The 15,843-nt window shown below is 54.3% G+C and overlaps 2 protein-coding genes across 2 annotated transcripts; one reads left to right on the forward strand and one right to left on the reverse strand.

Moving 5' to 3' along the window:
• The first annotated feature begins 1,021 nt into the window (after positions 1-1,021).
• Positions 1,022-3,240, forward strand: CEP19 (centrosomal protein 19). Its single transcript, XM_009899443.2, has 2 exons — positions 1,022-1,187; positions 2,037-3,240. The coding sequence occupies exons 1-2, from the start codon at positions 1,058-1,060 to the stop codon at positions 2,396-2,398; spliced, it is 492 nt and encodes a 163-aa protein (XP_009897745.2). The 5' UTR covers positions 1,022-1,057; the 3' UTR covers positions 2,399-3,240.
• Positions 3,241-7,547: 4,307 nt separating this feature from the next.
• NRROS (negative regulator of reactive oxygen species) lies at positions 7,548-11,816 on the reverse strand. The gene is made up of 3 exons (XM_009899444.2): positions 11,713-11,816; positions 9,983-10,106; positions 7,548-9,732 (listed from the first exon to the last, which is right to left on the reverse strand). Exons 2-3 carry the CDS (start codon positions 10,088-10,090, stop codon positions 7,765-7,767), a joined length of 2,076 nt encoding a protein of 691 aa, XP_009897746.2. The 5' UTR covers positions 10,091-10,106; positions 11,713-11,816; the 3' UTR covers positions 7,548-7,764.
• Between the last annotated feature and the right edge of the window lie 4,027 nt (positions 11,817-15,843).

The following is a 15,843-nucleotide window of genomic DNA, read 5'->3' on the forward strand; positions in this document are numbered from 1 at the left end:
GGGCGGCCGCCGCCCCGCCTGGCCCCCGGGGCCCTTGTCCGCCCCCCGCTCCGTGACGCCGGCCGGAGTCGCCGCTAAACGCTGCCCGGTGCTTCAGCCTGGCCGCTGCCCTCACCCGGGGCGGGGGTCCGCAGCGGCAGGGGCCGGTCGCAGCCGCCGCGTCCCGCAGGCACTGGCGAGGGCAGCCCGGGTGAGGGCCTGCGGCCGGAGGACGCCGGCGGCGCGGCTGTAGCCACGGCAACCACCGCGGGGAGGCTCCGGGAGGAGGCCGCCGCTGCCGCCCGGGAAGCGCGTTTGTAGCCGGTCCCGCCGCGCATGAGGTGAGCCGAGGGAAGGGGACAGAGGCGGGGAGCAGGAAGGACAAACCGATCCTGCCCGGCTTCCCTTCTCTCTCAACACTTAGACCTCCAGCGCGCACGACCCCTAGGGTTTGTTCGTCTGCTGGAAGCAAGCGATGGAACAGAGGCTTTTAAACAGCAAAAGCAGTTCTGCTGCGGCACAGAAGCTGGCAGGGCAACCCCCTCAGCTGTGTTTCATAGAATCGTTTCAGTTGGAAGAGACCTTCAAGATCAAGTCCAACCATTACCCAATTCTACCGTATCTGATGCTGAACCAAGTCACTCAGCACCACATCTCTGCCTCTTTGAAATCCCTCTAGGGATAAGGACTCAACCACCTCTCTAGGCAGCCTGTCCCACTGTTTGAGAACTCTCTCAGTGAAGATGTTTCTTCTGATGTCCAACCTAAACCTCCCCTGGAGCAACTTGAGGCCATTTCCTCTCGTCCAGTCCTTGTTACTAGGCAGGAGAGACCAACACCCACCTCACTCCAACCTCCATTCAGGGAGTTGCAGAGAGAGGTCTCCCCTCCACCTACAGGGATATCTTCGACTTCTGGTTGCACTCTGGCTCTGTGGTTTAGCTGAACTTGAGTGACTCCAACCCTGCAAAAAAGCAGCATTCAGAGACCACTGACATTTCCCCCTTTATTCTTTCCCTGTTTTTCAGTGATAAAGCTGATAAAGCTGACCACTCTTCACCCTGCAGCAAGATCTGTGATGACTTACACTGCAAAGAAGTGTGGCATCTGCTTTCAGCCTCCTTCCATTGTCCTGATCTACAAAGAAGACAGCCAGGACAAGACTCGCCAGCGCATCATGCCTGTCAGAAATTTCTCCAAGTTCTCAGGTGGGATGTGTGAATTGTAGCATGCCCCAAGTCCCTGAGCCAGGCCAGGATGCTGGTGACCTTCTTCACCACCTGGGCACACACTGGTTCATGTTCAGTGGGCTGTCAGTCAAAACCCCCAGGTGTTTCTCTGCCGGTTTCCAGCCACTCTGCCCCAAGCCTGGAGTGTTCATGGGGTTGTTGTGACCCAAGTGCAGGACCCAGCACTTGGCCTTGTTGAATCTCATCCCATTGGCCTTGGCCCATCGATCCAGCCTGGCCAGGTCCCTCTGCAGAGACTTTCTGCTCTGCAGCAGACCAATACTCCCACCCAATTTAGTGTCATCTGCAAACTTCCTGATGGTGCTTCAGTCCCCTCATCCAAACTACTGGTAAAGACATTAAGGAGAACTGACTCCAGCACTGAGCCCTGGGGAACACCATTTGTGACTGGTCACCAACTGGATTGTCTCCATTCATCACCACTCTTTGGGCCTGGCCAACTGGCCAGGTTTTTTTACCCAGTGAAGTGTTTGCCCACCCAAGCCATGGGAGACAGTTTCTCCAGGAGAATGCTGTGGGAGACAGTGTCAGCTGCTTTACTAAAGTCTAGGTAGACACATCCCCTTACCCACTCAGCAGATAATTTTTAGTAACTGCTGGGTAGCTACTTGCCAACGTGCAGGGAAAGCAGAGTGATTGTTTTAGGGTAACACTCTCTCCCCTGAGGAGCCCCAGGCTACATCTTAACCTGAGTGGTGGCTCTGCTGAGGCTGGGAGTCATGCTTGTGATAGTTGAGCAGAAAAGCATGTATTCATGGGAGGAGATTTGCTTGCAGCTGTAAGTCTTCAGGGTGGCTTTCTCTTTAGACTGCAGCATGGCTGCTGAGCAGCTGAAGAATAACCCTCGGCACAAGGCTTACCTGGAAGGAGTCTCACTGCGGCAGCTACGGAAGATGTACAGCTTGCTGAAAGGCCACCTGGGAGGGGAGAGCCTGGCTGAGAGCTTGGAAAAGTTTCAGCAGGAAGAGACCATTGACCCAGAAGAGGACATGAACAAACTAGATGACAAGGAGCTAGCCAAAAGGAAGAGCATCATGGATGAGCTCTTTGAAAAGAACAGGAAGAAGAAGGATGACCCAGATTTCGTCTATGACATTGAAGTTGATTTTCCACAGGATGAGCAGCTGGAGTCTTGTGGCTGGGACATAGAGTCAGGTGAAGAAATCTGATTCTGGACAAAGATGTCTTGGACAGGCAGTTCAGAGACAAATCTCACAGGCCTGACAGAGAGAATGATGTCAGCACACGTATTCCACTACCATGTGCTCAGCTTACACTTTGCATTGGCTGTGGAGGACCCCAGGCCTCAGGAGCTGCAGCAGTTCCAGGTTTAAGTGAACTTTAAGAAGCCAGACTTGATGTAATGGAACCTGGGCAGCTGAACTTACTGTTGGTTTTAGTCTCTTCCTGTGTATGAGTGCCTAAAACAATTTTCAATTGTTTAATCTTTCACAGAATCACTGAATGGTGGAGGGTGGAAAAAACCTCCAGAGAGCATCTAGTCCAACCCCCTTGCTAAAGCAGAGTCACCCAGAGCAGGTTGCCCAGGATTACAATGTCCAGGTGGGTTTAGAATATCTCCAGAGAGGGAAACTCCACCATCTTTCTGGGCAGCCAGCTCCAGGGCTGCAGCACCCTCACAGCAAAGAATTTTTTCCTTATGTTCAAGTGAAACCTCCTGGGTTCAAGTTTGTGCCTGTTGCACCTTGTCCTATCACTGGGCACCACTAGGAAAAGTCTGGCCCCATCCTCTTGTCCCCCACCCTTTAGATACTTATCAGCATTGATCAGATCTCAGTCTGCTCTTCTCCAGGCTAAACAGTCCCAGGTCTCTCAGCCTTTCCTCCCCAGAGAGATGCTCCACTCCCCTCAGCATCTTTGTAACCTCTGTTGGACTCTCTCCAGTAGTTCCCTATCGCTCTGGAACTGTGGAGCCCTAAACTGGACACAGGACTCCAGGACTCTGCCTGGACTCTACTCTGCAGAGTAGAAGGAGAGGAGAACCTCCCTTGACCTGCCGGACACACTGCATCTCAGGATGCTGTTGGCCTTCTTTACCTTTCAGTCAGCTTTGGCTGACAGCCTCACCAGCTTGCCTGGCCTTGACTCAGGGCTCAGGCTTTGCTCAGCGCTGACTGAACATGAAGTGGTCAATGTTCATATCTTGGAAGCAATGGTCAAACTTTATTAGGTGAGGATGGTGTTTGTCATTACTTGCTGGAGTGTTAAATGCTTACTGGTATCTCTGGATAGATCAGCCTGGCACTCTCACATTTCCTGAGTGGTCCTTAAAGCTCCAGCTTCATCTTACACAAGTATAAATCCTCACATTTCAGAAATGGAACACAGAGAAAATAAATCAGTCTTGAAAGCACTTTTGAAAATCCACTGAAGTAGTTCCTGACTCAGCTGGCCCAGGAACATGAGGGGGGATGGATCAGCAGCCTGGAGAAGAGAAGGCTCCAGGGAGACCTTAGAGCTACATTTCAATATCTGAAGGGGACCTACACATAGGCTGGGGAGGGACTGTTTAGAAAGAAGGGCTTGTGGTGATAGGATGAGGGGCAAGGGTTTGAAACTGGAGCAGGGCAGATTTAGGTTGGATAGCAGGAGGAAGTTCTTCACAGTATGAGTGGTAAAATACTGGAACAGGTTGCCCAGGAGTGTTGGACAAGATGACCTTTGAAAGTCCCTTCCAACCCAATGCAATCTGTGAATGTGCAGCGCAGGCTCTGCTTTTTTTCCAGGCCAAAGTGGCAACATAGCAGCACATTAAAACCTCCCTGGGTGGGTGGGAGCCCATGGAGACCTCTCCTCCGCACTCAGTCTGCCCTGGGGTCAGGCTAACCTGTAGCCAGCTTTGTCCTGGCAGAGCTCAGAGTATGTAGCCTGCACACTCCCTCCCTGGGCATGGCTGTCCTCACCAGATGAGGTCTACATGAGGTCTAACAAGTGCTGAGTTGGTGAGTGTAATCACCTCTCTGTATCATAAGGTTTCTGCTGGCTCATTCCTCCAGTGCACCCCAGTCCTTCATGGGTGCAGGAGCATTGTGGGACATGGTACTGAAAGCCTTGCTTTGAGGTTGAGATAAATGGAACCCACTGCTCTTCCCTTGCCTACAAATCCATCCATCTAATTACGAGAGACATGGAGGTTGGTCAAGTGTGACCTACCCTTTGTTAATGAATGATGACTGCTCCCAGCCACTCTCTTCTTCTAGAAATATGCTTCAAGAAAGCATGTTCCATGGTCTCCCAAACTCAAGGGCTGGGAAAACCCTGTTGCTCCCCAGGATGTCCTTTTGGACATTACATGAGTGTGGCATCTGCCTTTCTACAGTCACTGAAGACCTCCTCTGATGACCATGACCTTGCAGACATGATGAATAGCAGCTTTGTAAGACATCAACCCCTCTGTAAGTGGAGTTCATTTTACTGCCCTAACATCCCAGCTCCAGGAGTGCTGCCTGTCCCCTGCATGGGCTCAGTATGAGCTCAAACAGCCCCAGGCGGTGTCAGGTGCCTGGGTCGCTGCCTGCATGTGCACCCACGGCTGCACCCCACACCCCTGCCAAAAGGAGAAGTGGTGGCTGTGCCAGTGGAGGAAGCTCACACATCCCCCCCCGAGGCTGGACACAGCACCCACAGCAAGAGCAGAGGGCCCCAGGGGGAAGGCTGCTCACAGGGGCACCCTGCTCACCCTGCCAGCAGGGAGACACCAAAACGTGGCTGTGGTACCCAGTGCTAGTGCAGACCCTGTGGAGGACATCACAGGGACACACTTATAGAATCACAGAATTGTTTTGGTTGGAAAAGCCCTCTAAGATCACTGAGTCCAGCCATCAACCCAACACACCATGGCCATTAAACCATGTCCCAGAGTGCCATGGCACCTCCAGGGACTGTGACTCCAGCACCTCCCTGGGCAGCCTCTTCCAATGCCTGACCACTTTTTCAGGAAAGAAATTTTTCCTGCTATCCAACCTAAACCTCCCCTGGCACAATTTCAGGCCATTTCCTCTTGTTCTATCACCTGATACTAGGGAGAAGACACCAACCCCCCCCCCCCACTCCAACCTCCTTTCAGGGAGCTGTAGAGAGCAATGAAGTCTCTCCTCAGCCACCTTTTCTAACCCTAACCCAGTCTAAAGAACCCAGTTCCCTCAGGTGCTCCTCACCAGACCTGTTCTGCAGACCCTTCACCAGTGTCACTGTCCTTCTGTGGACATGCTCCAGCACCTCAGTAGGTAACTTGTTGTCCCTCAGGCATGCCACTTATGGGCAAAAGAACAGCTAAACCAAGCTGAGGGATTCCCCAGCTGGGGCCTGATCTGGTTGTGGCTACTTCAGTCTAAAACAGGGACAGAAAACAGCTGACTCCTGAGAGATTTGGTAGTGGAGTTTCCAGAGCCATGCCTGCACTTGGGCCCAGTGGTGCTGCTGGCTGCTCCAGTGTGGTGTGACTGGGCCAGCCTTCCCTGCAATCCCATGCCAGGCTCACCCATGGCCCCACACCTGTGCTGAGGAGGATGCTGCCCTGCTGCCAGCCTGGGCTCCCACTGCACCTGCCCCAGCATCACTGATGGCCCCACACCAGCTTCAGTATCTCCCACCACCACCTTCCAGTACAAGCCCAGTGTGGAGCAACACTGGGGCTGGCTGTGGGAGCCTGAGCCTGCAGCACATCCCACATTGCCCCACTGAGCTCCTCTGAGTGCAAGGAAGGACAAGCTTCTGGTGTGCCCACACTGGCACCGCTGCCTGCTTCTCTGCGCCTTGTGTTCCCGTTAGAGGCATTTCACTGGGAAAGTGCCACAGGAACAAAGCTGCTGCAGTTCTCAGCACAGCTTCTGAGTTAGCACAAACCACCACCACTTCTCACTTCCACCCACAGGAACCGTCCAAGAAACAGAGTAACACTTCCCCAGGTAGCGTGCAGTGGGTAGCAGAGAGCCCATGTGTGCTGCGACCAGGGCGGGGGGGAGGAAAGGAGGAAACCCCCCCAGGCTGCTGCAGCCCACGGCCAGCATGAGTAGTGCTTGCTCGAGAAGGAGGAAGCCTTTCTCTTGTTTAATCTCCTTCACATCTGCTTCACCCAGCAGGTGCTGGGGAAAATGAAACCAATGATAAAATATTCATAAAATGAGAACGGTTTTCATTGGAAAGGCCCTCTAAGATCATTGAGTCCAATCGTTCTCTAACTCTGCCAGTTCTGCTGCTAAACCACGTGCCTCAGCACCACATCTGCGCCTCTTCTGAACACCTCCAGGGACAGGGATTCAACCACCTCCTTGGGGAGCCTGTTCCAGTGTTTGAGAACCCTGTCAGGGAAGAAGTTTCTTCTAATATATCCAATCTAATCCTTTCCTGGTGCAGCTTGAGGCCATTTTCTCTCATCCTATCATTTTTTACTAGGGAGGAGAAACCAACACCCACCTCACTCCAACCTCCATTAAGGTACTTGTAGAGAGCCAGAAGGTCTCCCCTCAGCCTCCTTTTCTCCAGACTAAACACCCCCAGTTCCCTCAGCTGCCCCTCACCAGAGCTGCTCTCCAGACCCTTCACCAGCTTTGCTGCCTTTCTCTGGACACACTCCAGCGCCTCAATGTCCTTCCTGGAGCAAGGGGCCCAAAACTGAACCCACTATGGCCTCACCAGTGCTGAGTCCAGGGGGACAATCACTGCCCTGGTCCTGCTGGTCACACCATTGCTGGTTCAGGCCAGGATGCTGGTGGCTGCCTTGGCCAGCTGGGCACACACTGGCTCATGTTCACCTGCTGTCAATCAGCACACTCAGGTCTTTGCTGGGCAGCTCCCAGCCACTCTGTCCATAAGCAGTGACATAATTTATTCTCCACCTTTCAATCACTATTTTATATCACTGCAGCCTGTGCTGGTTTTGATGGGCTTTTCCAACTGGGCTCATGACTTAACCAAGCAGCAGAACCCCAAAACATCTCTTCCAGCCCCACTGACAGTGCTGTCATCCCAGCACACGTACAGAGGTGCGTGCCCAGGTCTGTCTGTGAGTTTGCTGGTGCTAGCAGTTGCAGTGTGGGGAAGCTGTGGCCATAGAGACCCTTCCCTGCAGTGCCTGGGTGATACTTGCTCCAGCCCAGGGCACTTTGTAGAGGTTCACTGGAAGCTTAGAGGACGTTCAGCAGTGGGGAGTTGGCTGCAAAGGTAAATAAATAAAAGGAACTGGCTGAAGCAGGGGGAAACAGTGATGGGGGAACTGTCCATTCTTCTTTGGCCAGGAGGTGTTTGGTGGTATTCAGTTCTTGCCAACATCAGCTGAAGGTTTCTACTGAAGGTGTGTCCCTTGAGGATGCCCAGCACAGCACCAGGTTCCATCACCCGACACAGTCCCACACCCTTTGGATACCTATAGGGTATCCATGTCAGGAATGGCAGCTCAACCAGCACCCTATGGTCCTCCATCCCTTAAGTCTACATCTCACCCACCCCAGAGGGGTTGTCACCTGTAATTCTGACAGCCCACTCCCATTAACCGTTCTTGAGCCCTTCCTCCTCCTCAGTAGGGGCTGGACATCCCACACCGGCTTTTCACCATTTTCAGCAGCTTCTGCTTGAAGGTGAGGAAGACTACAGCAAAGGCCACCAGGAGAGTCAGGCAGGTGGGCAGAGCCAGCACCAGGTAGAGGAGAGCCTGGTTGGCCATCTGCCAGCGGCAGCTCTGCACAATGGAGTCGGGCAGCATCCTGGGGCTCCACGTGTGGGAGGCGTAGCTGCAGGTCACCTCCTGCCCGTCAGGGACACGCAGCCCCTGGACCTGCTGCAAGGAGTGCCACCAGCCCAGCATGCAGCAGTTGTAGGGGTTTTGGCTGAGGTAGACCTCCTGCAGGCTCTTTCCTAGTGGTGTCTGTGCCACTCCTGCTGGCAGAGCCGGGAGGCTGTTGTCCCGCAGGTCCAGGCTCTGCAGTTTCAAGCCACCCAGTGAGGAGGGGAATACAGTCAAGGAGTTCCCTGAAATGTCCAGGCACACAAGGCTGCTTAAGGCAGAGAAGTCCACCACGGTGGAGGAGAGGCTGGTGTTCCTCAGAGACAACACCTGCAGTGTCAGAGCAATGTCTTGCAGCCACCTCATGTCCCCAGAGAGTGCCTGATGGTTGTTGGAGAGGTCCAAATGCATCAGTGATGTCCCCTGGAAGGGTTGCCCCCCCAGTCCCTGCAGACCACAGCTGGCCAAAGAGAGATGAGTCAAAGTCTCAACACCCCTGATGTCCACACAGGGGGGACTCTCCACCTTGCTCAGAACAGCCGGTCGGGGACAGAGGTCAAGCTGGTTATGGCTAAGGTCCACGGTAGTGATCTTCCTGGTGTAGGTGAAAACTGCAGGAGGAAGTGCTCGCAGCCTGTTGGCACTGAGGTTGAAGAGCTGCAGGTTGGGCAGGATGTCCTTGGCACCCACCTCCACCCCGAGCTCCACCAGACGGTTCTGGCTAAGGTCCAGCTCCATCAACGTGGCTAAAGGGTCCCCCTCCAACAGGTGAAACGTCTCCAGGCAGTTCTGGTTCAGCTTCAGGTGAGTCAGGGAGGGCATCTGGGCCAAGAAGTCCTCTGGCAGGTACCAGACCTGGTTCTGGCTCATGTCCAGGAGGCGCAGGGAGGAAAGGTTGCTGTGGCAGACCTCATCCCAGAGGCTGACTGTTGTCACATTGGTGGAGTTGCCATCAATGAGCAAGAACTGCACTGTGACATCTGCCAGGGATGTGCCATTGGGGAGGCGCTGGTAGAAGCTCATCTTGTTGTCCTTCAGCAGCAAGGAGTGCAGCTTGCTCTGCTGGGGCAGCAGAGGGAAGAAGAGGAGGTGGTTGTGGGACAGGTCCAGCACCTCCAGCTCAAAGAGGTCATCACTTTCCACAGCCAGAAACCACTCCATGACATTGTTGCTAACATTGAGCACCCTGAGCTGGGTCAGGCCAAACTCCACGATGCAGGGGAGGTAGTTGTAAGCTAAGTTGAGCCTTTGCAACCTCTGCAGCCCTTCAAAAGCTTGGTCAATCTCAAAGATGTAGTTCTTCTCCAGGTTCAGCTCCAAGAGCTGTGTCTGGTTTGCAAAGACAGATGAGTCCAGCCTCATGATGATGTTCCTAGCCACGGACAAGGACTCCAAGGAGGACAGGTTCCAGATCAAAGCCGATACCATATCCTCAGTGAGGCGGTTTCCAGCTAGATTCAGTGTCTTCAGGGCTGGCAGAGCAGAAAGAGCAGCTGCTGTCAGCGAGTAGTTAGTGAAGAGGAGGTTGTCTGCCAAGGAGAGCACGTGGAGGCCTTGGCTGCTGAGGAAGGCACCGGGCTCAATGAGCTCCAGCTGGTTCCTGGGCAAGCTGAGATGCCGCAGTCGGCAGTATGAGAGCAGGGAGGCATTGCCCAGAACCTGGATAGTGTTGTCATCAAGCAACAGCTCCTCAGTATCATGCTGAAGGTTTCCTGGGACAGAGCTCAGCCATCTTCCAGTGCAGTCTGCAATGCCCTGCACCTAAAGCAAGATGTGGATAAGTGATGCTGCTCTGAGAGGCAGGAGATGGGGAAAGAGGAGGAGGGAGAAGGTTGGGGAGCAGAGCGAGGAGGGAGAAGGCAGCTCTGTGCTTAAAGCCTCAGCACCCAGTCCACACCTTAAGCTAAGACAGTAGTTGGGAGGGGGAAGATCTGGAGATGCTGAGGCAGCTGGACTTTGCAGGGCAGGACCAAGCAGTCAGAAGGGTCAGGGTGTGCAAGGGAGGACTTACGAGCGTGCAGCCACCAGAAGATGTTGCCCAGGCTGTGATCACCCTGCTTCCCCATCCTGACACCAGGAGGACCAGAAGCAGGGAGAGACTAGGGAGTGGGGCCTCCATCTCAGTGATGGCACTCCTGCAGAGATGGAGACAGAGGTGAGAAGGTCAGAAGCTGCAGACTGCTTGTCCCAGGGAGTCCATAATAGCAGCAGTCATCCTTGTGCATAACCAGCCTCCTGCCCATAGCTGCTGCCTGCAGGCAAGTGCACAGCTCCCACTGTTTCCCTCGGGAGCACCCAGAAGAGGCAGGCTGCCAACATACCATAGAGTATAGACTCATTTTGGTTGGAAAAGAGCTCTAAGGTCATTGAGTCCAGCTGTCAACCCAACACCACCTTGGCCACTAAACCATGTCCACAAGTGCCGTGTCCACCCGTTTCCTGCATACCTCCAGGAGTGGTGACTCCATGACCTCCCTGGGCAGCTTCTTTCAGGGAAGAAATTTTTTCTAATATCCACCCTGGGCCTCCACAAGCTACTTATGGAGAACTAGTGAAGTGCTCTGTCACTGAGCCCACCCAGCAGCAGCCCTCATGGGGGTCCACCAAGGAGAGCTTGGAGAGCAGGAGAAGGGAGGAGAGGAGGCAGCCAGGTCCCCACACGGAGCAGCACACATGGGAAAGGCACCACTCTTGCTGCACAGCTGCTCATAAACACCACTGAACTGCAACCCACAACCAGAGGCTTCCTCCCACCCCATTCCCACCAAGGCTCATGTCCTCCCTCTCTGGCACCAAATGCCCTCCCAGGGCACACTGACCCAGCCACCACTGAGTGCCCTCCAGCACTCAGCCCTGCTCCCAGGGAAGCAGAGGCTCTCCAGTGCAAGGTGCCACTTGCTGGGACTGGAGCTGACAGTATTTGCATCTGGGGAAAGCTGAAGCTCAGGCAAATGAGCCACGAGGGCTCAGTGAGGGCTCAGCAAACAGCATGCTCAGAACTGCCAGGGCTTGAAGAAGCAATGAGGGTTATTTTTGACAACCCAGGTAGCCAGAGCCTCACAGCACCCAAGGAGCAGGGGACATATCCTGGGCTCTTTCCTTGGGACAGCCAAAAGTGTTAAGCTGGTGTCTTATCAAAGCAGTATTTAGTTATTAACCTGGTAGGGATGGAGAAGAAGCTGCTTTTCCCAGGCTGGGGCTGACACACACACCCTCCCAAGCCTTCTGCCTCCATCAGCACCTTGCACGCAGGCACAGTGGCAGGAAGGGACCCTGCTGTGTCCTTACAACAAGCAAAACCCAGAGCCTTTGGTCCCAGCTTGCACTTGGCCCCTGAAGCCCTCCACAGCAGCTCACACTTTCCTTCGCTCAGCTCAGACTAGCTTTACCATCCAGCACTGGCCTCTCCCAACATCAGAAGCACCTCCACTGTCCCTCCTCATCCCTAGGGCTGTGGGGATGGTGCTTGCCTGGCCAGCAGCACACGTGGCAGTGCTGGCAGGAAACCCCTGCCCGCAGCCCCACAGAGGAGCCCACATCCAAGAAGTCCGAGGACACCGGAGGTGCTCCTCATGGTGCACCCCAGCCCCAGTGTGGGCCTGCGCCACCACAGCTCCTGTGGGCACGGGCACCGGCGACACACAGCCACCACAGCTCTTCAGCCTGCCAAGGGGGGGTCCCCAAAACCTCTCCCCAGCAGGACCTTGCCCCTGGCAAAGGCGTTGAGGGGCAGTTACTCACCGCACGGGGCGGCGTGCAGGGCCTCCCGCACCTCATCCTGCAGCTATGCTCGGGGGCTCCGGGGGCCAAGAGTGGGTGCAGCCCATGGGGTTCGTGTCCCAGCCGCCCGGGCTCAGCACCAATATAGCCTTTGCGGAAGGAGGCAACGGAAACTGCAGTCACATGGAGGCAGAGAGCGCGGCCAGCACCTCGCCTACTGATCGCAGCGCTCAGCCTGGGTCATGCACTCACCAACAGCTCCCCGGCCGGGAGGAACTGCGGGCACTGGGCAAGCAGGGAGGGGGATGCCAGGGGGAACCAGCTCCCACCGAGCGTCATGCAGTTCCCGGCTCTCCCGCGGCTCCTGGGGACAAGCCGGCACTGGAGACAGCCCTTGCGCTGCAATCCCTCTGCACAGCGCCAGCAGCAGCACCCCCGCAAGGCTTTCCGGCGGCAGAGGCAGTGGCCAGGGGGAGTTCTTGCCCATGGAGCCATGCCACTCTCCCTGGGGGCTGGAGAAAAGACACTGGCTGGGTGGTGCTCCCCTGCTTTGCACCTGTTGCCATTGTGTCCCCTGCACTCCCCGCTTGCCTCCAGCACCCAGGACAGGGGTTTCAACGGGAGCCAAGGGATGTGCTTCCCGTGGAGGAAGAAAACGCTGTTACTTCCTATTGCATCCCAAATTAAGGTTGGAAAATCCCCAGATGCTGAGTCCCTGCTTTGGGACACCAGTGCTCAGCCTCTCATGCTGTCTAGGTGAGATTCAGGATGCTCAGATCCCAGTGCTCTCAGTCCTTTGGGTCTCCTGGGGCTGCTTGGGATTTTGGCAAACCCAGCACCTAGGGTGCAAGCAAGACCTGTCTGGATACAGAGACCTGTGCTGATCCCTCCGTGATAGTAAGCATAAAGGGCTTTTCCCACAACTGCCAAGGCAGAGAGACAAGAATTCACATTTCCAAGGCAATATGAATAAGGAGGCCCCATTCCTCCTCATCCTCACCCACCCCTGCGCTCCATCTCCCTTCCCACACCGTGTGTCCCCTCTCCTAGGGTCCTCATGCACTCCCAGATCCCCAGTAAATCCACCCACTGGGGGAGAAACCATTTTGCCTGGATTTACCTATCTGGGAAAAGGTTCAAAACTATGGAGCAAGGATTCAGTCCTGCAGTCCTGTCCAGTGGGATCAGCAGACACCACCCTGCAGGCACAGTGCCAATGGGACCTTCTGCAGCAGACAGGAGATGAATTATTAATGTGTTATTGTGGCACACCAAGCACCCCATCAAGGGACATCACAGTCTAGGTCCCACTCATCTGCCAGGCAAACTGGCCCCCAAGCCCCTGCAGCCAGCACAAATGACAAGGGAGGGTTTTTGTTGCTTCATTGGGGTTGGGGTGGTTTTTTTTTTGCCTTCACCCTGAATTTCATTTCTTATCTGGAAGGAGACTGAACTCTCCCATGTCACTCACCAAAAAGCCCTGTGGTTTCATTTCCTCCATTTTCAAAGAAGTTTGCAGTGCAAAAATCAAGAAGGAAAAGAGAGAAGCACTCCTCATCCAAGTGAGCCCAAGAAGATGGCAGAAGCTGTGCAGCAGGGCAAAATCCCCGTAGCATTGCTCCAGGTCACATGAAGGGCTGAGCCTGGCTGACAATTGCAAACCTACTCCTTGTCCCCAAACCCTCACCACTAGCCCAGCCTGCACCAAGACCACTCATCTGATGCCTGGAGACACAGGAGCTGGCAAAGATTTGCCCCAGGGCTGGGGAGGCCAGAAACTGTAAAAACTTGAGCAGTTCATCTCCTGACTGCTGCAGAAAGTCCCATTGGCACAGGTGCCTGGGACGTGGAGCACAGATACTGCAGGATGCTGCTGATCCCACCAGGCAGGTTCCTGTTGCAGGGCTGAATCCTTTCACCACAGTCTGGAACCTTCTCCCAGTCAGGTAAATCCAGGCAAAGCATTATCTCCCTTCCACCTCTCAGATGACCAGGAAGCTCCTGGGAGACTTTCTGATGAGATTCCCTCATGTGGTGCCACCAAAGTAAAAGCTGATGCCCAAAGGTCAAACCAGCTTCTGCCCTGCAGCCCAGGAATTGCTGGGGGAGAAAATAACCTGCTTCACCTCCTGCTTCGTCCCCAGCCCACTGCTTTGGCTGACTGAAGTCAAGCCAGCATAACCCCCTGCCCCTCATAGTGGAGGTGCTCACTGAGGGGGCACCACTGGATGAGAGACCCCCTGTACATTTCACCCCAACCTGTCATCCCCAGAAAGCAGCCACAGACCAGGGCTGACCCCATAGAGCAGTTGCTGGCTCCATGCTGGGGCAGCTGATAGCAGCTTTGCATTTCACACTTTCTCCACATCCTGCAGCTGGATGGTTTTGAAAACATCCCAAAGCTTCTGCTTGCTTCCCCTCCTCTTCCTCTCACCCAACCCTCTCAGTAAGGACTAGATGTGGTGCTTTGAAGGCTTTTTTGGTTTTGTTTAATGTCAGAAAAGTTGACATCGAGAGGGCAGCCTCCTGGTTGTCCCTGAAGTGCTCCCCTAGCACAGGAAAAGGAGAAAGTGCCACAGAAAACATCAGCCTCATCACTGCACCTCAGCCCCTTATTTTCCTGCAGCAAATGGGATGTTTTCTGGAGTGCAAGCACCAAGAGACAGGTCACTCATGGTTCACACCAACAAGACCATAGCCTTGGACAAGTCAGGGAAAAGCGAAACAGGAATGTTTCTCTGTGGGCTTCCTGTACTCCCAGAGTAGAGGAACTGAACGAGTTGTTCTGCAAGGAATAATGGCACAAAGCATCTCTGGAAAGCCTCCATCTCTGCTCAGTCTCCAGTATTTTGCCTGACAAGGAGAGAATGCAGAAGGCACCCCTGCAAAGGGAAAAAGAGGTGGGAGGAAGAACCAGCTGCTCTGGGAAAGCAGCCTGAGAAGGCTTCAATAAACACCTATAGAAACACCACAATAGCCAAGCCCCTGGTAAGCTGCAAACAGCACTACAAAAACCAGTAGCTAGCCTCAAGCCATCAGCTCTGTGCAGCAGTATCTCATCTGCTGGACCTCATCAGAAAGAGAGGAGTGGCCATGGGGTGAGGACCAGCTTTTCCCTCCAGCTGTTCACTCCCAGGCACTGTGGTCAGCAATGAGTCTAGAAATGGAAGAACATCCAACTGTTGTCCTTAAAGCACACACTGCATTTTCATTTGCTGCTCGGCTGAAGCATGCACCAGGGGTGCAAATGTGTTAAAAAAGGCACAAGTGAGGAAGTTATTTAATTTAAACATCTGTTCTGGATAAAACAAGGGAACCCAGGCCTACTGTATCCCAGAGGCTGCCAGCAGTAGTAGTTTCCTCTAATTTAAACCCTACTATGAACGTTAACAAACAAACAGAAAACCACTGAAAAACAGATCATTCATTATATGGCCCAAAGGGGAAAGCTTAGAGGGTCAGCTGGACAGCTTAAACTGCAGCTCTGGAAGTTTGCCTGGCTGCATTTCTCAACCAGAATCTACCCAGGGAACAGCAAAGAATGTGTCCCATCCCAGGACGGCATGGATGCACACGAGAGCCCCACTGCTGCAGCTGAGCTGGAGCTCTGCAAGAAGCACAGCTTCCCTCCAGCCTATTTCTTGCAGGGGAAGCAAAGAGACAAAAATCAGCAATTTATAATCAACTTCAAAATCTTCTTTCTTCCCCTACCCCAGCTCTAGCCAAACAACTTGCCTGGTTGTTTACCCAGCCACACACACTCAGTGTTCTTCCAAGAGATGTGTCTGCTAGCACCACCCTGCTCGCGAGAGCTGCAGGCTCTGCTTTTGCAGTCACTCCTGTGCCTGAGAGCCCCCCCGCAGCGAGAGCATCCTCCTGGGGGCCAACTCCACCCCCTCACTCCTGCTCCCTTTCCAGCAGCAGCCTGCACTTCTGGTGGGCTCTCGCTCCACCATTACCTATTCATCCACAACCAAGCTCATCTTTGCTCCCCTGCCAGGAATCTCCTACCTCTTGCCAGGTTCTCTGACAGAAACTGAGTCTGATGGGAGATAAGTCATCTTCTCTGAAGCCAGAAGTAGTGCTGGGCTGCTGCGAGCAGAGCACGGGGTTTGCTTGCTTGCCTGCGCAGTGACACACTGGCTGCTGACA

This window comes from Dryobates pubescens, chromosome 13 (assembly GCF_014839835.1).
Source record: "Dryobates pubescens isolate bDryPub1 chromosome 13, bDryPub1.pri, whole genome shotgun sequence".
NCBI classification, from domain to species: domain Eukaryota; kingdom Metazoa; phylum Chordata; class Aves; order Piciformes; family Picidae; genus Dryobates; species Dryobates pubescens.